The sequence below is a fragment of the Herpailurus yagouaroundi genome, unplaced genomic scaffold, assembly GCF_014898765.1.
Source record: "Herpailurus yagouaroundi ecotype Mexico unplaced genomic scaffold, PumYag 28, whole genome shotgun sequence".
In the NCBI taxonomy this organism is placed as follows: Eukaryota; Metazoa; Chordata; class Mammalia; order Carnivora; family Felidae; genus Herpailurus; species Herpailurus yagouaroundi.
This window is the reverse complement of record NW_024412376.1, coordinates 3,228,554-3,252,981: the sequence shown is the minus strand read 5'-3', so window position 1 is coordinate 3,252,981 and position 24,428 is coordinate 3,228,554. Positions and strand designations below refer to the sequence as shown.

General features: G+C 49.8%; 1 protein-coding gene across 3 annotated transcripts in view; it reads right to left on the bottom strand.

Annotated features, from left to right (window-relative positions):
• SFRP1 (secreted frizzled related protein 1) overlaps positions 1–24,422 on the bottom strand; it is a 44,188-nt gene extending 19,766 nt beyond the window's left edge. Inside the window, exons 1-4 of one of the 3 annotated variants that reach the window (XM_040452204.1) lie at positions 23,862–24,422; positions 18,454–18,531; positions 15,185–15,269; positions 13,369–14,770 (exon numbers count right to left, since the gene is read on the bottom strand). In XM_040452204.1, coding sequence (XP_040308138.1) covers positions 14,737–14,770; positions 15,185–15,269; positions 18,454–18,531; positions 23,862–24,405 — 741 coding nt within the window. In that variant the 5' untranslated portion in view covers positions 24,406–24,422 and the 3' untranslated portion in view covers positions 13,369–14,736. Of the gene's footprint in view, positions 1–13,368; positions 14,771–15,184; positions 15,270–18,453; positions 18,532–23,861 lie in introns of those variants that run through there. The other 2 variants (XM_040452137.1, XM_040452051.1) reach the window with 2 other exon arrangements.
• Positions 24,423–24,428: the final 6 nt, after the last annotated feature.

The window sequence follows — 24,428 nt, the reverse complement described above, 5'->3', positions numbered from 1 at the left end:
CCTGTTACTTTTAAATCTCTACTGTTTGGAACATTTTTATTTTTTTTTTAATTTTTTTTTAACGTTTATTTATTTTTGAGACAGAGAGAGGCAGAGCATGAACAGGGGAGGGGCAGAGAGAGAGGGAGACACAGAATCTGAAACAGGCTCCGGGCTCCAAGCTGTCAGCACAGAACCCGACGTGGGGCTTGAACTCACGGACCATGAGATCATGACCTGAGCCGAAGTCGGACACTTAACCGACCGAGCCACCCAGGCACCCTGGAACATTTTTATTTTATACCAGGTGAATATATTGCCATTTCAAAACTGAATTACATAATCAAAAATAAATTATACATTTAATTTATATATTCTGTAAGTAAGCATGTGTGTATAAATTAATGGCTTATACTTTAGTCATTCATTTGAACTTCTCAATTTTAAGCACCCCTCTGACTTTAGGAGAAGCAGAGTGGTGTAAATATAGTTTTCTACTGTGCTTAGGCCAAATTAACCCAAGCTGTACAATTTTGATTCATTCCCCTACAGTCTTTCAAGAAGCTCTCTGTAACTATGCACGATCTCATTCTTCTTCATCCCACTCCCAAAGACTAAAGACTCCAATGACTCCACAGATAAGAGCCCTGCTAAATTTAAATCCTTGCTTTCTATGATGTGACCTTTGACAACATGGATCCCCTGCCCTGCCCTCCCTCTCTTTCTGTCATTTATATTTCCATATCTTGATTTCTTGAATTCCAGGACACAGCCACATCTTTGCTACAATGAAAAGTATTTCCTGATGTGTTGGAATTAGAGAGCCTCCTGGAGGACTATCACATTTCTCTCCCCCTCTGTGTCCCCTAAAAAGTTTGTGGGTTCTCCACTTGAAATGGAAACAGAATGATCTTGAAGGCCCTCTCCTGGCAATATGTCAAGTCTTCCCGTCAGACAGACCTGGTAGCTGGATGGGAAACTGAGGGAAACCATCCTTAGACGACATGCAGGCACCAGATGGCTTTTTTTCAGCCATTCTCAAGATTTGCTTAAAGACATTCCAATGGAAGGAATCAGAAAGTCAGATCAAAATCAGTAGCTGAGCTTGTAAAAACTTCCCAGATCAATACAACTTCTAAATGGAGGAAAAAATGCATTCCTCCAATTTTCTTGTATCTATTGATTAGCTCAACTAATGCACAGAGTTGATTAGCACCTGTTTCTTTGCTCCATCCAGCCTATCACTGTACACAGGTGTCCCAGCAGGGCCAGAACACAAGTGGTAGCTGTGTTCACCATCCTCCAACCCCACCACCATTACCCGTTCGCAATTAACTTGTTACATGACTGCATGGAATTTTTTGGAGAAAATAAAACCCTAAGATCCTTAGTGGAACCCATACATAAACAGGTACATCTAGGGGAACTGCCAGGAGCCACATCACTGAGTGAAGATATGACGCCACTAGAGACGTCCAGGAGGAGTGAGCGTGGCTCATTAGCCCTGACTCAGAAGCCGGACCTAAGGTAAGGAGGGAAGTGTGGCTCCAGGTATGGCCGTTTTGTGGATCAGCCACACTGTGGGGAAAACATGCCTTGTAAACACATCAAAGAGCTGCTCCACAAGAAGCTGTGACACCTTAGGGCCCAGGCACCCTTGCTGTAGGGCCTTTGGACATCTGGTCTCCAAGAGCTGGGAGCCTTGGCCTGACAGTGGAGCTGGCAATGCCCGGGGATCACCAGCTCAGCCAGCAGCAGCAGGGACAGGTGGCCCGAGCCTGTGGAGACACACTCCAGGAGCCCTGCAATGGCAGCACAGGGAGGAGAGTCCCTGCAGAGCCTACCCCCAAAGTCTTTGGTGGGCAGGTGGAGACCACCAGTAAGTGCAGGCTAGCAGGTTAGCACAGTTTGGATGGAACTGTCACCATCTGTACCGAGAGGCTGCTAGGCCAGGGCACATCGGGTAAAGTCCCTGATGGTCCATCCAGGAAGAAAGTAGAGCATGAGTGTCTCATTAGATAATCCCAGCCCTTCATCCCTGAGGTCAGACACCCTGTCCCAGGTTCCGGGAACTTCATAACAGAGTGCGTGTCCCACGTGCCCCAGGAATTTGTAGGGGCCAAGCCAGTCCCCTCCAGGTCCCCTTCTCTTTCAGCCCAGCAGTCTGTGTTGACCAGTTTTCTATAATGAAGTTCACGGTAAGGCTTCCTATGAGGGGAAAGTTCTGCTCCATGGCCTGTGTGTGTGTTTAAAGAACACTAACTTGGGACATAGAAGAACAAATTCTTAGAGTGGACAGGGACCGAAGAGGCCGTCCAGCCACAATCTCGTCACAGAGTCTGGGAGGAATGAGAACTGTGGTCTCAGCTGTCAGCAGCTGGTCAGGTACTGGAACCAGGGCCACCAACTGCCTGTGGCCCACGTCTCCCATCCCCTAGTTTCCCAACACTTGTCCTTGTCGTTTCTGTCTCTTTGCACCCACCCTCTTTCAGAAAGATGACCCCCAGCCCCTCTGGTTCCAGCGCACGGGACCATGCAGCCTCCCTTCCCACCTCCAAATGCAAGCAACCCTCCTCTCACTATTTCAATGCCAGGATAAAATGCCAAACACTGGAAAACTGAGCTCCATCCGGGCTGAAGAAGTGCAACCCCAGCTCAATTATCAGATAAGTCGTTTCCTGCAAGAAATGTGACTGAGCTGAAGGAGGAAAGCCGGGACCAGAGGCCCCTCCCCCAGTGCCCCACACTCTTCGGGGAGAAGCGCGGGGAGCTAGGCCTGGTCCTCGTTCTGGCCCAGGGCTGCCGATCAGATAAAACAGCAGGCTGCAGCCCAGCTCTCCATCCCTCAACTCAGGAAACTTACTGAGCAATCTCAGGGCCTGTCCAGGTGAGCCCCTGACCTGCCTGCCTGTGAGGAGCATTTGGAGATGAGGCAGGGACTAAGACAGATGGACGGGCTCCCGTGAGTTCCCTTGTCAGAGAGCATGCCATCAGATCACACCCAGAGTGGGTGTCAATGATCCCCCCGACCCCGGCCACTTCCAACGCAGCCGTCCACTGGTGTCCAGTGCCAGAGTTCCTTGGGACACGGGCCCAGCAGGACTGTCTGTGCCATGGGCTCCATAGAAGGAACAGGAAGCTTTTCTAGTGCAAGCTGTGTTTCTCATTCTAAGAGACGTGGAGGGCAAGGAAGAAGCACAGAGAGTTTGCAGCTGGCCCAGACTAGATTCCACTTCACCAACCGACCCCCGAGGAGCATCAGGAAAGGGGGAGAAGGTGGGGATGATGAGCAAAAGAAAAGCGCCGAGTTCTTTGCTAGGCTCGCCTGCTCGCTACTTCAGGTAATCATTCAAAACAAGGAAATCTGCCAGAAGACACATTAAGTCTGTAAGAAAAGAAGGCTCCAGGCAAAGAGCTGTCAGTCACAGAGAAAAATCAACACAATCTATTGATTCTCCTTTCCCAGTGAAGGGGCAGCTTCGTGCTCAACCTTCTCCCTGCCGTCCCCCATCATGCACAGTTACTGTGAAGGCAAAAAAGGATTTTTTAAGAAGTCACCAGGAAAACTGATACCAGGGAGTGGGGGTGGACCAGATGGTTCTGCTGGTATGAAGGCAAGGGCAGAAGAGGGAGGCAGGAGAAGAGGGAGGCCCAGCCCGGGGTCTGCACTTCATTCCCAGTCTGCTGGACCTCCCTTCTGGCAATGGGAGGACCGCTCCCCAAGAGCCATGGCCACCCGAAGGCTCCAAGCCATCTGGGCTTCACCACAGGCACATACATCGGAATGACATCGGGATTGATTCTGCACACCTGGCAGTGTCCTTTTCCTTGCTGAAAAAGGGGGTCTACCCATGACTGAATAGAAACACATTTCCAAGGTGCTTTTTTCCATGTTGCTGGGTGATTTAATGAGCTGGGGCTCCAGTTTCATCCTGCACCCTCCTCAGGAAAATCATCTGACATGAGATGAGGTGAGTTCACCCACCGCAGTAAGACGCCATTCAGCCTTTGAACAGCTCCTGTGGTTGAGACCCCACTACCTTGTTGATCAAGGTTTTGTTTCCTCAACAAGCCAGGTTCTATCAGAGCTATGCAGAACACATCTTCCATTTGCTGGACCAGACAACCTCAGTTGTCTCTCCTCTACTGTCCTCCTGATACTTGTAGTCAAGAGGCGGACATCTTTAAACACACAGACTCGTCCATTTGAAAGAGGATCTGGGAAGAGAACTACCAGGCCCCTTGGAGAGTGGGAAGCATCCAACCTGACCCCACAACACCTAGGTGCAATGGCCCGGCAGCTCGCTTTCCCCCCACTTCACATCCCCTATCTGCAAAAAATATCTGCCATCGCATCCTGGACCAAAGGTGTGCTGAACCCTCAGTCTGAATGCTGGCATCGGTGCAGGGGAACAGCATAGAGACTACCAATAAAAGTCACTCTTGACTGAAGGATAGAGGGTCCTAGATATGCCACATCTGCACCAGGGCCTGGCGTGGCCATTGTCCCCTCTTTGGGGGCCAGGCTGGCATGAAGTTTCAGGCCTAGATTTTCCAAGTGTCCTTTCCTACCCAGTGCTTTGGATTTCAGTCTTCAGTTAAGATTTGCTCCCCAGGAGCCCAAAAATGGGCTACATAAGCCTATACTTTAAATAGCCTCCAAAACATAGGGTGCCTGGGTGGCTCAGTCAGTTAAGCATCCTACTCTTGATTTCAGCTCAGGTCATGATCCCAGGGTCTTGACATCAAGCCCCACATCAGGCTCTGAGCTGCTTGGGATTCCCTCTCTCACTCTTTCTCTCTGCCCCTCCCCCACATGTGCATGCACACTCTGTCTCAAAAATAAATAAACATTTTCAAAAATTTTTAAAAATTAAAACAAACTTCCAAATCTCTAAAACTTCTCTGAGAAAAAATATTACCATTATCATCCTGGTTCAGATTTGATATATCTGCAAATCACATCCATCCTTCATTTTTTTTTCTTTTTTAAGGAAAGCCAAATGTGGCTTTCTGTTATGAATGCTTTAGGGAAAATATGGCTATGCCGGACATGCTGACAGCCCCTACTTGAACCAAAAGCCTGTCCTGGGGACACCATGCAGAAATGTAAGATGGCACCTGTGACCAGCTGCCACAGAGTAACAGGCTGGATGTGAATTTGCACTTGTCATTTCCAGGACAGTCAATGCTTCAATACAGTCTCATGGGGTCTACACACCAGTTCTGACAAGTGTGAACAATTATCCCTGTTTGGCAAATGAGAAAATAACAGGACTTTGCCAATGCCTCATGGTAAATTCTGGAGCTGGAATTAGAATGCAGTTCTGAGATCTAGAAAGCACGTGCACCAGGCTTCCAAGCTGCTTCCCCATCAGGCTCTCCTTTCCTGTGCAGGCGAGGAAGTTCCCATGCCCTCCATTCCTGGGTTTCTGAGGAGACCCCAGGAAGAACAAGAGCCCTGGGAACATATGCAGGAGAGGGATCTCCATGTGGGACCAGTCCCCTCAGGAGAGGCACTGAGGTCAGGATGCTCAGCGGCCACCCAGGCCCTGCTGGGGAATGCTGATCCACAGTGCAACGATGCATTGCCCTTTGCAGTAGGCCTGTAGCCCCAACTCAACTCTGCAGTTAGGGCATCCAACTCACTTTCCCTCTGCTGTGCACTCTTAGATGCAGGCTTTGCTTCTGCAGGTGCCAAAGATGAGGGCCCAGGGCTCCCAGTGAACATTCCTGGAGAGTGGGGAGGCACCAATAAAGACAACCAATCAGGAAACCATGTCAGAGTATTTGAGGGGAAAAATGGTACAATTTCAGAGCTAGAAGAAGCATTAGAGATCATGTCAGGTGATCCTTTGGATTTGCTTAAGGAAACGGGTCCAGAGACTTTAACGAACTGGCACGAGTCACAGAGCTATTTAGTGTCAGTGTTGGAATTAGATCCCAGGACTCTGGAAGTTGTTTTCTATCACATGACAGATTATCTCCTGCACAGTTTTTATTTTTGCTTTTTGGCAGCTGGGGAAACTAAGTCTCAGAGAGGTTGAGTGGCTTACCTGGGCAGACACAGTAGATGGCAGAACGTAGAACGAGACCTCGGATTCAGGTCTGTATGACTCTTAAGGGTATGCACGCTCCTGCCAATACACTTTCAAAATTCTTGAGATTGCACCCTGCCCTTTATGACACTCCCTGCCGACCACTGGACTCTGCTAAGGAAGTAGCTCCTGCCCACAGTACCAGCGTTCTAAATGGACTTCTAGCAAACACTAGCACCTCAACAAAACAGGCCTCACTGGCATTTGAGGTAACAAACAAAACACCAAGACTACAGGGGTGTTCCCCAAGCTTACAAAATGGCCCTGGATTTGCACAAAGACGTGCTGTGGAGAAATCCCTCATGGACTGCCCTAAAGCCTTCCTGAAGTGTGGGACATCCTCTGCCTGTTCTCAAAGGCCTCCCTCCAAAGTGCCAGTGGGGAGAGGAAACTAAGTCTCCAGTGGAGACTTAGCACCTGGAGAAGCCAGAGTGGCTGTAAGAGGCCAGCTTCTCTCAGCTGGGCAAGGGGCCGACTGGCATGGCCAAGCCCACCAGATAGACACGCAGTGCACACGCAGACATGCACACAGCTTGTACCCCATGGCCACACACATGCATCTACATCCACGCCTCAGATTTAGCCTTACACATGCAGACATGAGCGTGCGCGTGCACGCACACACAAACACACACACACACACACACACACACACACACACACAAACCACACACGCCCCATCTGTGGCCTCTCCCCTTGTGCTTTGTTGTAGCTACAGCCCCTCTCGCCTCCCTCTTCTAGAAAGCTCCAGACGCCTGAGCTGACCCAGCCCCTCAGGCCCTGGGTAATGCTGTTACCAGTCCAACCATTACAGGGCTGGCTCCAGAAGCACCACATTTGCTGCCCGCCTGGGCCACTAACAAGGTCTGGAGAGAAAAGTCAGGGCAGTTTATGACAGCTCCTAATGATGACTGCTCTTGGTAATGACCAGCTCGGCGGCGACCCGAGCACGAGCTGATTATGGGCTCTGGCTCCTGCTCCGCACTCCCAGAACAAAGGTTTCCCGGGGGCTCTGACCACAGCACATGGCCCCTTCCCTGGCTGCCCGGGCCACGTGCTGACCTCATCAGGCCGGCCTTCGGGGGCTCCTTCAACTGGGTGGCCCAGAGCTGGCCCAGGTCCTGTGCCCTCTCTTAAGGGAGGTGGTTTGAGGGCCTCTTCTCTCGCCCCTCCTCACCCTTACCCAAAAGACCCCCTCTCCAAAGTATCTCACTCTCTGATGCCTAAAGTTCTGCCATTAGCACTTATTGCTTTGGATTACCGAGTACCTTCTCTTTCTGTCTCCTTCCCTACCCAAGATCTTCTTTTAAGATGTAAGTAAATGTAACATTTTAAAATAGGCTCCTGATGCCTCTCTATTGCCAACAAGACAAATGTTCCATTCTTTAGCATGGCATTCAAGGCCCTTCACAAACTGACTCTTGCCTACTTTGTCAATCTCATTTCTAAATGTTTGCCTCCACCTACCTTATAAGCTAATGGCAAAAAGACTCACTGCTCCGCAATATGCAGATAATGTCCTACCTCCATGTCTGGATCTCCGCTAGGCCCTCTACATAGAGTGTTCTTCCTATGCCCATCTCTTCAGCCTGGCAAACTCCTACCAATTCTGTGGAGGACAACAAAAGGTATCTCCTTTCTGGAGCTTTCTCTGACACCTCCCCAGGAAGACCCACTCCCTCCTGTGCTCCCACAGCCCCCTAGCTATTACAGAAACTTCAGCATATCATGACATGGTATTACGTGTATCTTTGTTTCCCTCTGTGTCTCCTCAGAAGGTAAGCCCTCTGAGGGCAGCCACCACATCCTAATCATCCCACCCAACCATTCTCAAGTGCACTAACCAGTGCCAAGGCTGACATACAATACTTCCTCAATCCAGGCATTTATTAAACCTCTAACACTAGCATACCATTAGTTCACTGAGGCACCTCAAAGGCAGGAAATACCACATGGAGTAGCACAAAAGTGCTGGGTGCCAGGCCTGGGAGGCAGAACAGAAGCACCTTTGGGAAGCCCATGGCGAACTTGAAGCTTTGGCCTCAAGATGGCCCCAGGAATGGGGAGGGTGAGGTGCCCCAGTCTCCCATGAGCTCACCTACGGATATAGCCCCACCTCCACCTCCAAAACTCACCAGCTCCTATTCAGTCAGATAGAGGCATGATAAAGTAGGCTGTTCTTACCTCATCTGGTGGCTCTATGCAGGGCTTCTCACTTAGAATCCAGTGTAAAAGGCACCACAGGATAGAAGTGGGCCTACAACAAATCTCCCCTTGCCTGTACTTATCTGCACAGGTATGAGCTCTCTTCTGGCCAGCTACCTTCCTTGCCAAGAGATCACCTCAGAGTTCAGAAAACCTATGGGGAGGAAGAGGTGGTCTCTTTGGCTTTGACTATGGGACTCTCCTCTTCCCAGGCCCTGGGAAGAAATGATACAAACACTTGTGTGTACCCACTGGAATCTCCCTGCGTGTCAATCCCAAAATCAGCATACGCAGTACAAAGCATTAGCAAGGCCATGTACTCACTAGAAGCTCAACCACTGTGTGTTGAATTTAATCTGTGCAAGAGTGCATACCTTCTGCAGATAATTTGATTTGTGAAAGAAACACACACACACACACACACACACACACACACCCCATACACCTGTTTTTAAATGAAGATGGTTAAGAGTAAAGACACTAACCTTGCAGACATCTGAGTTCCTTTGCACCCCTGCATCTTAGAAAAAAGGCGGTAACCCTTTCCATGGGTTCCACCCTCTGGAAGAAGCAGTCACGGCTTACATGGAAGTTAGAGGCTGCCCTCTTCAGCTGCCTCACTTTCCATGTCTCAGCACCTTGCCCACAGCAGACAGCAATACTTAATGACTGGTCTCCTTTCCTCCTGTAGCTGACCCCCACCTGGGGGGGGGGGTCCCATGGGCCCATGGCCACACTGAATGGGTAAACACCATAACACACCAGCTCATTCTAACTGCAGCTCCCTGAGGAGCAGGCCCAGTGCTGGGGACCCCCCACCTTCCCAGTGGAGTACACAGGCATCCCAAAAGCCAACTCCTCCCATCACACTTCAGCGAAGCCTTTGCGTCTCCAAGTCTCTGGCCAGGGCTGAGTCCTAACACAGGATGCCGACTTAATTGCTAGAGCTGACAAATGATATTCTCTACTTATATTTGTTTACCTGAATTAGGTTCTGTCATTTAAGAATTACTATTTGTCTGGGGTCTCAACTCCTTCCCTGGCCCTTGTCTCCTGACACCAGGAATCCCTGTCTTTACTTTCTCCATTAATCTTGTCTGAAGTTAGAATACTCATCTCCTCTCATAAAGTTCCCTGAATTTCTCCAGCCCCAACAGAAGACCCTCCCTCCTCAAGCCTGAGAGTTGAAACTGCACACGAGAGCATCTGAAGTTACCAGAGAACACGGACAAACAAGCATGGCCAAGGAAGGGCCTGCCTCGTTCACCAGATTCCTGTTATTTGTTGAGGACAAAACATCAGGTCCTTGGCCTAAAGTTAAGACTGAAGGAAGCCCCGAAGGACCACAGACAAGTCCCTGGGGCCAGGAGGTAAGCGTGGCGGGCTGGAGCCACTGCCGCACAGGGGGTGCTACCAGAGGGGACTCACTCTCCAGGTGCCAGCTGTCTCTGCATGTGCTGCCACCACGGACACAGAGCTAGAGAGTTCCTTCCACCATAAAGCCATTTCTGAAAACTGAATGGATCTGTTTTGGAAGACACACCAGTGTGAAGTGATTTTCAAAGGGCTCACAAAGACAAGACATCCGAGGTTCTTCCAGAGGGAGATGTCCTGCGAAGCACACTGACGGAGGACACTCTGGCAAGAGAGAGCCCGAGAAAGCCGCCTTCGTCATCCTGCCTGAGTGACACCAGTGTAGGGAAGCGGGTTCCTCGTTTTCCCTACTGCCAAAGCACTACTTTGTAATCTCTTTACAACTCACAGACACCCTTTCAGAATTTGTAAATGACTTCCCTTAATTCCTGCCCTGAAGAAATACTCCTTTATTCCCCTAAATAAATTCCCCTAAATGCAAGCCAGTAAGCATCTTCTACCTGCACCCCAATCCCCAGAGAGCTGCCCCCCCCCCCACACACACACACCCACCCCTCTCACCCGGAAAGACCAACACCAGTCACTCTCAAGATTTAAACACAAGGGTGGATGCTCTCTCTGCACGTAAGCCCAGACCTCAACCCCAAACGTCCTCACAAATGACACAAACGTCACCTCTTCTCCTGGGTCCTTGCTTCCTCTCCCTGACCCACCAAGGAAGTTAGAATAAGACCTCAGTCTCAGGATCTAAGTCACAGGATGTGCCTAGGAACACCTATAAATGCAGTCCTGCAATAAGGACCCTGCCCAAGGCCAGGGTGATCTAGAAGCTCCAGACTCTGGGATCAGGACGGTCAGAGAACCAGCTGTTTATCATTCAGTAGTCCCTCCCTTGAAGAGCCACTATAAACAATTACCACAATAGCTTCCTTTGAAAGACCTAGAAGGCTTTATTTCATCTCCTTTCTTTTCACTACCATTAGCTTATTCATTCAACCCTTCACTCAAACATGCCGTGGGCACTTACTACCTCCGCACCTACAGGGCCAGCTCTGCCCTCTCTATTCCAGACGGATCTCTCACCAGCAAGTAAAGCCAGAGGCCCTGGGGACACATCCGCAGCACTTTTTGCCACTACAATTCAAGCTCAGCAGAATTCACAAGGTGATTCCGCCCCCTGCCACCGCATCCTGGCCCCGGCTCCCAAATCATTCAACAGTCCCCCGCCCCCTGCCAATTTGTTACAACAAATGCCTCTTTTCCAAGAAACCTAAGCTGGCTGCTTCAGGTTCACCTCCCTTATAACACATCACAGGCTGTTTGTGTGATGCTGATGGAAGCCATCCTGAGGCTTGCCCTCTCTGAACCAGGAAGCCCCCAGTGCCAGCGCTAAGTGGCACTGCAGTCCAGGGAGGCCCACACATGGGCCCTCCCAGTTCTTGCTCCAGGTCCTCAGGGCCATGGCGGGAGTGACAGTGCCAGTGACAGGCTGGGCCTCTTACACAGCAAAGCTATAGCTCAAATATTTATTGTATGTGTCTGGCTTTCACACGGAATTTGCAACCTGCCAGTTACCAGTGTTTACCTTGGTAGAAATTCACGGGAAATTTTCGTCTGAACAGGCCCAGAGTTTATTTTACTGCCAGATAAACAACTTTCTTTGATAAATCATCCGTGTGACAGTGTTCCTGAAAGACTAAACAAAGATTTCAAACGTAATCTATAGGCCTTTGAGAAGCCTTCCAAAGCTAATGCATGTTTAATTGGCTGCTCGAAGTAGGCTAGGGCAGGGCAAGGGCCTGACACTTCTTTGGCCATTTGTTCTCCTTTAAAAAAAAAAAAAAACAGATTGGAGCTCCTGGCTCATTTCTGCAAAACTGGACGGAATTCACCAATATTTAAATGCTCACTCGCTTCTCTGAACACCACCTGTTTTTTGGCTGGAGTGGGTACATCTCACAAATATCACAAGGCAAAGCAGCATTGGCTGTCCTGGAGATACAGCCTGAGAAAAAGAGAAGTGCGTAGGGCACCACAACACACAAGGGCTTTAAAACCTTTCCTAAATGGAACCCAACAAATTATGAATAGGAAAACTCACACCAGGAATAAGATTTCTAAAAGTCACACACACACACACACACACACACACACAAATAACCTCGGGAGCCGCGTCCTGGAGCTGCAAACAGTCAGCCCTAGCTCCCTGAGTTCTGCTGTCACAAATGTCAGGTACTCCCCCTTTGATGGTGCCTCAAGGCTATCATCAGACTAAAACCCAGATCTAACTTCTGGTATGCACAAGGTTGGTTTTTTTTTGTTTGTTGGTTTGGTTTCATTTGGTTTTGGTTTGCTTTGGTTTGGTTAACTCTAGCACCTTGAAGCTGCATAAAGCTTTTAAAGTTTTTCCAAATGGGCTTCTTAAAAGGCTCCTTCAGTTTAATTCTCTGTTAACCAGAGAATTAACCAGAACGTTCCATTCCATTTCCTAAAACATCTTTTGCCAAACAAGCTGATTTCATCCGTGCCAGAATCCTCCCACCTAGGCTAATTTCCATCCTGAAACAATTCTTTCCAATAAGAAGAGACAATAATTATTATGGATTGAGCAGCAGCCATGTTCCAGGAACTGCACACACCTGATGGACTCAAGTCTCCCTACAACACAGTAACACAGGAATCACCACTCACATTTTGCAGGTGAGGAGACACGCTCAGGGAGGTTAAGAGACTTTCTCGTGGTCGGTCAGTTTATAGGGTTGGGATTTAATCCAAGTCTGTCTGGCCCAAAGCCTGTGCTCTTTCTACTGTACTACCTGCCTCTCCACAAAGTAAGCAATGACTGCTGAGCTCTTTCCACCGTGCAAGCACACATATCAGTCCATTTATATCCACAGGCTCTGAAAGCAGTGAAGGAGCACCCAAGGCCCCCTTCCCAGGGAGTTTCCCCAGCACTCCTGGCAGGACAGGAATGTGACAGGCACAGGAGTACATGAAGGAGGAAGGGTATGAAGTCTGGACTGGCTGCCCAGGTGAGTGCTGGTGGGAACAGAAGCTGTAATGGATGCCAAGCAGAGCGGCCTTGGGCAATCAAATGACTAACTCCTTTCTCTGAGTCTTATTTTTCTCAGTCCGTAAGATGAGCCCCGGACTGGCTGATCTCTGAGATTCCGTCCAGCTCAGCATGTCTTTACAATGGCAAAGGAATACGAACGAGCAATGCAGCACCCAAAGGAATGGGCCACACGTGCAGGCTGTGAATAGCCCCCTTATGTTATCTCATCCCTTCCCCCACCTTTCTTCACCCATGCCCAGAAAAGCTTCAGAGACCAGAGGTGAAGTGAAGGGTCAGTCCTCCTTGCTCCCCTTCTCCATGACAGTTTATACATACATCAAATGATAAGGAGGACATTTTGCTAAGTGAAACAAGCCAGACACAAAAGGACAAATGTTGTGGGATTCCACTTATATGAAGTACCCAGAATGGTCAAATTCATAGAGACACAGGCTGCGGGCCATGAGCGACACTTCCCATGGACTTAAAGCACCGAGTGGGTTTTCCCACACGTGAAAATGCCTTAACAATCCCTTCCAAGTATTTACAAATCTGTATATGGGATATGTATTTTAGAGATCTTCAATGACAATAAAAAGCAGTTGTTTTCAGCCCGCTGACTCCACCCCGGGGGTAACAGTACCCTTTCCCCATGTCTATTTAATTTTACTTTAAACGAACTAGATTTCTGGATGTGAGTGCTTTTTTTTTTTTTTAACATATACACATATACACTCACTCACCTAAAACAGGGCATGTACCTTTCCTTGAAATTAATTAACCTGTTGTACACAGTCACTTGGAAAGGAGTTTTCTCCTTTTACAAAAAAAGGAGTCCAGTTTCCATATCCCTGCCATCCTGTCATTCAAATACTCATCTGACAAACTTGCATCCCATGCCGACCGTGGAGAAGAAGACACTTTTCCAGGAACTATTTAAGTACAAACAGGCCTTGTTTTGTTCATTCTAAGACACGGATTATCTTCCCATTTTAACATGAGGTATATTTCCTTTGTCAGTGGTACAAAATGAATAGCGCATCTCATAATTAATGGGCATCTTACATTAGGTAAAATAAGGTGCAGGACACAGACTCTGCTCTCAAGCAGCTTACAGATGTTGCAATTACTGTGCTGGCAGCCAGCTTTCCTCACCTGCAGGAGGAAACCCAAGGTTTAGTTTGGAAAGGCTGAACTTTTTGCAAGAGATCAAATTACCCTTGGGAGTAAAACACTGTGCCTCCAAACAGCAGCACAGCCAAGACACCTTGAAAGAAGAGTAAGGCAGAGCAAGAACAAATTAGTGAAGGTTCAGGAACCTCTGAAAATATTTCTTTTCTAGGAAATACTCCCAAATGCTAACAGTGAGCGCTGATTTCTTTTCTTTCATATCTGACTCATTTTGGTGTTACAAAGTATGGTTTTACGCTTTATGAGGAAACACATAAATGGAAAAAAAAATCCTTCCAGAAGGCAAGGAAAATTTCTGGGGGCAAAGAAATTTTTTTCCACAGCAAAAAAATACTGGGGTAAAGGACGCTGCCACCTGAACTCTCAAGCTCAAAAAAGTGGAGGAGCCAGTCCAAGAGGAAGGTCTGAACGATCTTGGCAGAAGCACCATGCACATTTCTACCAGAAAAGCTTAAGGGTGTTTACAGATACTGGAGAAGCTAGAGAGACTGGCCAGAGGTGGGGACCTAACCTCACAGCAATTATAAATCAGATCCTCACACGCCTGGGATAAGCTAACATGAAGGAAAGATGGCTATGAGTTGTTAACAGCAAGATAACTAGTGTGGCAGCTTGCAAATACTATATTGGCCTGTTTAAGAGAACGGAGCAGCAGCACCCTCTTGTCACATAGCAGGAAAAGCAGAGAGAACAAAAGGCAGAGCAGTGCGTCCTGATTTAAGCGCAGCAGGCAGGCTGGCCACCATGTTGAATTCAGAGACTCTGCACCATCTAACTTTTGGCTTTCCCACATCTGGTACTTGATCCAGGCTGATCCAGCTGCATTCCTGAGTATCAGCACACAGGTGTTTCTACTGATGCTTTTTCCCTGTTGGGGGAAAAAAATGCGTTCTGAACTGAGGGGGTACAGTGCAGAGGTGGAGAGACTAGTGGCCAAGCAGACCCGCCAGAGATTTAAAAATGCACTGCCTGGGAAAGAGGTGAAGGGCTGTGCACGCCCAGCTCCACGGAGGCCGCAGGAGTCTGAGGACGCATTGGCAGGAGGGCGAGTGTGTGTGCTGACCCAGAAGGAATGCACCCCCTTCTTCCTAGAGCTCACAGAGAGCCTTCCAACAACCTGATGCCTTCCCACCAGGGATGTCAGGGCCACTTAATGCAAAGTTTGATCCCTGGAGTAGGGAGTAAAACATTCTTTTTCTTCTCTGTTGTGTGTCAGCTTGCATTGCTGAATTTCTTTGTTTCCTAACTGAATCCCATCAGCGTGGCTGACTGCCTCACTTACTTGAAATGAACTGAGCTAAGAAACAAGTTTCTCAACAAGGCTGCATTCTCCAGGATGCTGAGAAGGGCAGAGCTAAGCTCAGCTCCTGCAGAGTGGAAAAAAAAAAAAAAAAGATCCTATTTATTGCCTTATAAGAACATTACAAACAAAAACACCCAAAAAGTCTCTCTTGCATCCAGTTCAAAGGAGCCTGGCATACACCATACCCACCATGCTGAGGGGTTAAAGGCCTCCGTGGCAAAGCCCAATGGCTGTTCTTCTCCTAAATGAGGAAGGCAGCATGACAGAGAGTAAAAGAACTCCAGGTGGGAAAGTCAGACTCCTTATTTATGAAATAAGTGGATGTGATACGATGACTTATGGGGTCCAGGAAGACCTCAAAAATTCTCTGAACCTGAGAAGAAAATAATCTCAGGGAAAAAGGAACAATCCCAAACAACCAATCATTCAGATCTGCCAAGACCTGATTGGTTATTAAAATAAGATCTACCCCTCCCTCCCATAGGCAGTAAGCAGGTGGCTTGCTGACTCAGCAGGCAGCTACTACAGTGGGGAAAAGGATATCCATCCCCAGGTGAGGAACCTGACACCCTTGAGAGCCCTACCCTACACGGCAAGGTCAACCTTCCACATTCAAATTCCTCCTCAAAGCTTGCCTCTTTGGCCCACTTCTAGAGAATGTCTCTAGTTTGACTGGTTGCCACAAAGCCCCTAATCACCAGAATTGTGGTGAGCAAGTGGGAATGGAGGGAGGAGACCTGACAACAAGTTTAAGCTGGTAAGTTCTAGACAAAGACTCTGGGCATGAAGACATGGGTTCTCTTCCGACACCTCCTTAACATTAACTTGGCCTTGAGTTCCCACGGCCCCCTCCACAGTTGGTGAGTTATGTCATGACTCCGTGATTCTCTAGAGAATCACTGATTAGTGCTTGGTCAGTGTTTAAGAAAAAAATGTTTAATTAAATTCTAATTTATTCTAAGTTAAGTATTTTTGCACATGGTATCTAGCACAGTGTTTTGTACTCAAGAAATGTTGAATGGAGGGATACATGAATCAATGAATAATCAGATACATTGAATTTGAGTTCCTGAACAGGAAGGCATAGTCAGTCAATCACCTGCACACACAGATTTCCAGAGTTTGCCATTACTTGTCCCTCAGGAGGTGAGCCCAACAGAAGTCATATGAGCACAAAACATCATCTGATATATTGCCTTTCAGAGTTTACTCTAATACGGTGTCCTGGATTTGCTGGAATATCAGCAAATATCACAACTCCTAAAAGTGAGTGTGCTGATATATAATATCTGAAGAGGACCCATGAAATCAAAATGTGGCCCCTTAGGTATCCCTTGTAAGGATTCCTTGGGATCACAGCCATATCTCAACAGATTCTTTCTGCCCCAGCCATGCAGCAAAAGGCTTCCCGTCTGGGTTTACGAGAGAGTTTTCCTTTATGTCCACATGCATCTTTGGGAAGGAATCTCAGCTCCATTTGTGGAAGAAAAACTTGTTGTTAATGCAGTATGGGGCTGTGCACCCACAGACTCTACAGCAGGAGACGTACCAAGCTAGACTGGGCTTTCACCACCCTCTGATGAAGCAAGGGGGTGAGCATCAAGGAGCAAATATAACTATCAGTAGGTGGAAGGGTAACCAGGGTCTGCACACATCACTGCAGGCACACTCTACAATTTCATCTGGCTACATTTAAAATGGCAAAAACAGGGGCACCTGGGTGGCTCAGTCTGTTAAGCACCCAACTCTGATTTCAGCTTTGGTCATGATCTCACGGTTCCTGAGATAGAGCCCTGAGTCGGGCTCCATGCTGTTAGCACAGAACCTGCTTAGGATTCTCTCTCCCTCTCTCTCTGCCCCTCCCCTGCTCACTCATGCACACATGCACTCTTGCTCTCTCTCTCTCTCACACAAAGCATATTAATAAATAAACTTTAAAAAATAAATAAATAAATAGGCAATAAGAAAAAAGGATGTGATTCAAAGACAGGAGGGAAAATGCACACCAGCTTAATCTTCTTAGAGGTCCTGCGGTCCTCCAAGAACAAAGGAGGCAGAGACACCTAGTGCAGAAATAAAGCACGCAAGACATTTTCATCCTCAAGAAGCTCTCTGCGGCAAAGGATCTGAATTCTCCCACCTGGGGTCTTCAGTCATGATGACAATCCTGAGAATGTATGCGTCACTTATATGATTTCCTTCAACTTGCATGAGTAGGCCCTATTTGTGTGACTCAGGCCCAGCACTTTGCCAGAACAAGTCCCTTTCATACACTTTATTATGTTTAGTTAATGAAAACATGGAGTTGGCAGCCCCAAATGGACAAAGACTCACATTACCTACCGTTCTGTTTCTCCTGCTAAGGAACGTTGAGAAATGCACTTTCAGTGCCAGGCTGAACCTTCCTTCAGCAAAGTGGGCCTGGCCTGAGCCAAGCCACTTTTCACCATCCATATAAAATAGAAGGAGTCGGCCCTCCAAATGGATGCGGTTGACAGCTACCTTTCCCAGAGAAGATAGTCTCGGGGTGTCAGGTCTCCTATGAGGCAGACTACAAGGAACCATCCCTGAAAGGCCCCCTGAGATCTGTTCCCCAGGCCACATACAGCACTTCCCCCTGGGGCTGCAGGTGCTGATCTAGAAGTCCCTTTTAACGCACGGTGACTTAAGAAGAAGGGAAGACAATTCCCACTACTGGAGGAATGTCAATTGTCTGTGTCAGGAAGGAGTTGATCATGGCCCTCAGCACTGGACAACACCCTCCCTGGGTGGACACTCCCTCCCTGGGAGGACACCCCGTGTAGTCATTTCAGAGTGTGGGCAGGGTGGTGCTGACACCTAGGGGTGGGTAGAGAAAGAGCCTGTGTGGAGGGAAGGCCAAGCTGTGGGCAGGACCTCCTGGGTGCACCTCCTGGAGGCATCCAAGGAGTGGTGTTGTCACCTAACTCCTCTCCGTCTGCCCACAAGTCTACCTCCCTCCACTCCCAGAGAAGGTCCCCAAAAGTTGTCCAGTGATGCCTCACACAGAAGGGCCAAAGCTAAGTTTGACTTTAATAAAAACTAGCCAGCCCTCCACCCTGTCTAGATTCCCACGGGCCCGAGAACAGCAACCATTCGGGGAGAATGGACGGAGAGAATATAAAGGTCCAAAAAGATGTGTCACCGGGCTCTCTGTTCACCAGGGACGCAGATCAGGAAGAACCAGGCAATGCCAAACCTCCTAGAGGCAGCCAGGGATGCTTTCTTACCAAACTCGCTCGCACAGAGATGTTCAATTATGGCTTCAGATTTCAACTCGTTGTCACACGGAGGACACACGGTTGTGCCTAGGAAAGGAAAAGAAGAGAAAGAGGAGCTGTGAGTTCCAGGGGTAGGGGTGTCTGGAAGGAGCTACCCCTGGGGAAGAGGTCAGCCCCAGGGCCAGGCTGAAAGTAGTTAAAGGTCTCCTGGAATTTCTGAAGGGCAACTAGAGAATAAGAGAAGAGTCCTGAAGCCCTGGACCTAAAGCCAAACAGACATAGCTTCTTGAAAACCTGTTGAATATGGTACAACCATTTAACCCAAACTTATCCAGGGCTAGGCAGGGTGGGTCTCTGAACTCCGGTTTGATGAGGTGTGGTGGTCCCTGGGAAACACATCTATTCCAGTTGTTTCCGGTTCTTTCTCCCCTCTCCCTTAAACATCCCTCTCTGAATCCTGCCCCCTTCCCATTCCCAAACTCCAAATAGGACAGCAGATCAATCTGAACCCCTTTCTAGGAGCCAAGAAGGAAACTCAGCCAGACTCACAAACTCCAGCCGCAGGCCCTGAACACCCCTTCCAAAAAGGCTATTGCAGTGCAAGTTCCTGCCTGCCAGGTGAGGGCTGGGGATGGGGAGGCAGTGGGGGCTGGGGACCGGGGTAGCAAGAGCTGCCAAATGGGAGAGCCGGGGGGGGGGCAGATGGGGGACCCTCTGAAGGCGTTTTCACAATACGGTGAAGGGCTTTGAAGAGGAGGTGTGTGTGTGGCAGACATGAGGGCCACTGCCAGGCATTAGGCACAGGGGGAGGAGACTTCTGAGGCCAGGGCTGGAGGTCTCCCACCCAAAATACTGCTGGAGGGGATCCCTTGAAAGTAAAGTGCCTCTGTGGGAGGACAGGCAGAAAGTAGGCAGTGGAATCCCCAGAAGGGCGAGGCAGCTGCTCACCATCACCCCCACCCCCACCATCACCTATCAAACTCTAGGAGTGGAACCCACCATCTAGGAAAGCATTTTACACATTCTAAAGGCACTACACCGGGGCGCCTGGGTGGCGCAGTCGGTTAAGCGTCCGACTTCAGCCAGGTCATGATCTCGCGGTCCGGGAGTTCGAGCCCCGCGTCGGGCTCTGGGCTGATGGCTCAGAGCCTGGAGCCTGTTTCCGATTCTGTGTCTCCCTCTCTCTCTGCCCCTCCCCCGTTCATGCTCTGTCTCTCTCTGTCCCAAAAATAAATAAACGTTGAAAAAAAAAATTAAAAAAAAATAAATAAATAAAGGCACTACACCTTGGCCAACCACCGGAGGCCAAGCCGGAGCTGAGGAGCCCAGGAAAGCCACCCCAAGGCAAAATGGTAAGAGGTGAGGCCCTTGGTCCTCTTCCTCCCCATCCTCTCCTCTCCTGTGGCTTCCGTGGCTTCTGTGGCTTCCGTGGCAGCATCTCCTGCCTGGGAGTTCCCCTGCGGCTCAGTGAAATGGGCAAAGCTTCCCCCGATACTGACGCTGTGGAAGTTGCTGCCAAGCCCTGCCAGGCCAGGACTGCCCCCTGGATATACCTAGTGCACAGCCGGTCACCCCCACTTCCAAGCAGGGTCCCCTCATGGCCCAGCAGAGGCCACACCCCTCCACCTTCACTCTGTACCCAGGGCCGGACACCATCCACGTCCTCGGGGCAGCAAGAATCACAGCTACACTCCAAGCAGAAGACTATGACTGTCTTTGCGCCCAGAATTTGGAAATTTGCTTTTCAGTCAGAACTTGCAATGGGGTTCTGGAGGTAGTGTTTCTGACAAAAGGAAAAACTTAGCCAGAATTTTGCATTATGGTTCTTGCTTCCATGGGGAAAAAAACAGGGAAAGGAGGTCCTACATGTTACCTATACTAGGAGTGTGAACTGTGCTTTGGGGTTTTCTTTGTTTTATTATTATCTTTTTTAAGTGGAAGTTATCATACTGAAAGTGTCTATGAATATGGTGTTCACCGAACAAGCAGCTGTGAGAATATAAAACACCATTGCCCTGGCACACCCCCATCATCTCCTCTGGACCCTCTGAATTCCCTGATCTGACTGGCAGCTGAGGGCTTCAGAGCCAACAGGGACATTTTCTCAGTCTCATCAATTAATGTTTGACCTTCAGCGCCACTCAAGGTGGAAAGAGCTCTTGGGGTGAGCTCTGTGTGCTCTCCACAGGGCTAACCCCCATCTCAACTTTTCTTATGGCACTCTGCAGCAGCCTGATCCAGGAAGGGAGGAATGTGTAATGCAATATTAATCTGCGCCCCCTCTGGCGTGTCCTCAGGGCCCTGCAGGCTGTCTCAGTAGGAGAAATCCACCATCCATCTGAGAAGGAGAACTAAATCACTGTTGGAAGGTATACTTAAAATAACGTTTAAAGCAAAGGAACCAAAAACTGAAAGGTTTTGTGGCTCATTAATATTTTAGGGGGAGTAGAGGAGAAAGTCCAACACTGGAATTAAGATTAAGTGATTTTTCAAAAATCAATGCACACACGCACACAGCTTGCTTGCACTCTCTCTCACACACACACCGATACATACACAAACACATGCACACAATTACACACAAACACACTCTCTCTCTCTCTCTCTCACACACACACACACACACACACACACACACAGACACACACAGCAGTTCTTCCCTGACCAGCTCCTTGATAACATGGAGAAAGGACCCTAAGAAAGGCTCTCGAGACACAAGGGCACCATGACCTCTGCAATCTGCAACTAAAACAGCCAGGCTGATTTAATGCACAACAGGTCTAAACAACAAAAACTAAAACTAAAAACGATGTGCTCCCTCATAGAACTTAAATCAGTGAAACCTAAGCGGGAAGGAGGAACAACAGTTTATCAGCCTGGGAACGTACAGGTCTCATGTTAAGTGCAAGATTTAGAAACGACTTTCCTGGAAAGTTTATACAGTTATGCCTCTTCCGATAACAGATGTGGGTGTCGCTGGGGCATCAGCCTTTTGGGGGGAAAAGCATCTTTTCATTCATTTCTCATTGTCAAGTTTATCTTTAATAACACATGGCTGCAAAAGCCTGCCCAATATCTCAAAACATGACCAATTACGTGAACAGAAACCAGCCTAGAGCATGCAGAGATACGCATTGCTTTGAAAATTTGGTTTTAATTTCAGAGAATCAGAAGAATAAAAGTCACGCATGTGTATTTATTCTCACCCAAAAGTACCGGTTCCATTCTGGAGCCACTAGCCATGTGGCAGTTTGGTCTGTGTCAACCTACCCTTACACACACACACACACACACACACACACACACACACACACACAGCTCTCCCAGACCCACCTCAGCTGACAGTGGCCAGGCATCCTGGGGTGGGGGGGGGGAAGTCTTGTGGGACTCCCTCCACCCAAGGGCTGCAGCACTGGAGAGGAGTGGGTGCTCTCTCCGGGCAGGGCCTCTCACCATAAACACTGACTGGAGAACCAGTCCCCAAGCCCCACACCTGACTGGTCCTCCACAGTCTGTCTCCGTTGGGCAGCTGGCCTTGGGAGGGTGACTCCCTAGGCACTACTGGGACAGAGCGGAGGGGAGAGGAGCATGGGACCGAGGCCCCTGAGGAGACAGCAGACAAGTGAAAAGAGCAGTCAAGGAGTCAAAGGCAAGACAACAATTATTCGGTATTCCTCTACTTCCACCACAGCCTTTTGAGGGGTTCTGTTAGGAGGATTCTTCCCCCTTTATAAGCAGTCCCCATCTTCCCCTCTGAAGGTGCTCCCCCAATGGGCCCCCACCTCACGTGCCTGGGCTGTCCCAGAAACAGACAACCGGGAGTGGAGCAGAGGCTGCTGGGGCAGAGCTGGGCTAATCTCCTGGCCTGTGAGGAAGGGGAGAAGGAAAATCCTGCCGGCTGCAGGGGATGGCTCCACACCCGCAGAACACAAAGTGCTTTGTTTGCTCTAGGTAATTGCTCAGCTCTTGCTCCCAAAGGGCCCGCACTTCCCCGAAGGTTAACCCTGTGCAGACACCCAGGAGGTGGGGAGCAGAGGTGCCCTGGCCACTGCAGCCAGACAGCCAGGTTTCCCACCCAGCAGGGGTCCATGCCACCCAATGCCCATCACTTTGGACCGATCTCCTCCCTCCCTAGAAGAAGCAGGAGCATTCAAGTTTGGGGCCCCCTGTCCCCATGCTACCCCCTCACTCTGGAAGAGTAAGCCCTTCAGAGGACACTTCTCTCTCAGGCATCCTTGGAGATGAGCTAAGCCAGCAAGCAGGCGGTCCCCCACCCTAAACCCCTCCTCAGCAAACCCGCAAGACATGTGCCCTGGTGCTGAGGGCACCTAGGGGCCCCCATCCCAGTCTATATGCACATCTTTCAGCCTCAACTCTGCTTCTGAAGAATTCGCTCCTATAAAAGGCCACTGCACTGCATTTTTTGCTTGTTTATTTTGATTTTTTTTTTTTTTTTTTTTTTTTTTTTTTTGCCTCTCCGGGATTTTTTTCCCTCCCACTCAAAAGCTGCCCTTTAAGTGGGAGGGGTTCTGAGAGGAAGCTCAGGCCCCTCCAGGGACTGTTAGGAAAGTCTTCAATTTGCGGAGCCCCACTCCCCAAGGAGAGATGAACAATGAGCTAATTACATTTTTATCTTTCTAATTACCTGAGGATTTGTGTAAATGGGAGAAGCAGGGGGTATGCAAGAATGGGAGGACCAGCTTTCCAGTCCCAACCCTCCCCAAGCAGACCACCTGAAAAGGGTGGAGAAACAGAAATCCTCAGCTTCTAAACTTTTTTTTTTTTTTTTTCTCAGCCAGTTCTCAGCCCTCCCGGAGTTCCTAGGCCCAGTGACTAGCTCAGGAAAGCTGGAGGGAAGCGAGAGGTGTTTGGTTTTGGGGTTTTTTAATCCTCGTCGAACCTATGAAAGTAAACGAAGCTGCGCCTTAGCATTTTCTCGGCCTTTCTGGGCTTCCTACACTGTGGGTTTGGGTGTTTTCCTCCTGGGGCATCCCGTCTCGGGTGTGAAAAACTTCGATGGGGACTCGGTTCCCTCCCAGAGAGAGAAGGGCTCTCCTTTCCTGTGGAGCATAAGGCTTTGTCTCAGGTGTGGAGGCAGCGACCCTGGATCCCAGGAAGCGACGCCCGGGGCACCACACGGAGCTTGCTTGGGGCTCAGGCGCGGCCACCGCTGCCGGCCAAGCCCGCCGTGCACCTGGGCTGGTAGAGGTGCTAAGCGACACCTCGGACTTTTTAAAACTCATTGCACAGCTTGAGAGCAACCTCCAGGGAGCGCGTCCGAACTCCAGGGAGGAGCAGCGGGGCAGGGTGGGGGGAGGGGGCGGATCAGCGTGGCAGCGGCATCCTCGCGGCGGGTCCCCGGGTGCCCCGCCGGCCCGGGTCGGGGGACTCGCGCGCGTGGGAGGGGGCGGCCTGACCTTGGGGCTTGGAGGCTTCGGTGGCATTGGGCGGGGTCATGGCGATGCAGACGTCGCCCTCGGGGAACTTGTCACACTTGAGCATCTCAGGCCAGTAGAAGCCGAAGAACTGCATGACGGGCTCGCACGAGTCGCGCACGGCTTCGCAGAGCCAGCGGCACGGGTAGATGGGCCGGTCGAGGCAGACGGGCGCGAAGAGCGAGCAGAGGAAGACCTGCGTGCCGATGTGGCAGTTCTTGTTGAGCAGGGGCACCCAGCTGCTGGCCTGCTGCTTCACCTCGGCCATGGTCTCGTGCTCCAGCAGGTTGGGCAGCACCATCTTCTTGTAGCCCACGTTGTGGCACAGCCGCAGGTCCACCGGGATGTCCACGCACTGCGGCGGCTTGGTGTAGAAGCGCCCGCTCTGGTAGGAGCCGATGTCCGACTGGAAGCTCACGTAGTCGTACTCGCTGGCGGAGCCCGCGGCCAGGAGCCCGGCGGCCAGCGCCAGCAGCACGCCCGGGGCGGCCCAGCGGCGGCCCCCAGCGCCGCGCCCGCTGCCCATGCTGGCTCGGCGCACTGGCTCCC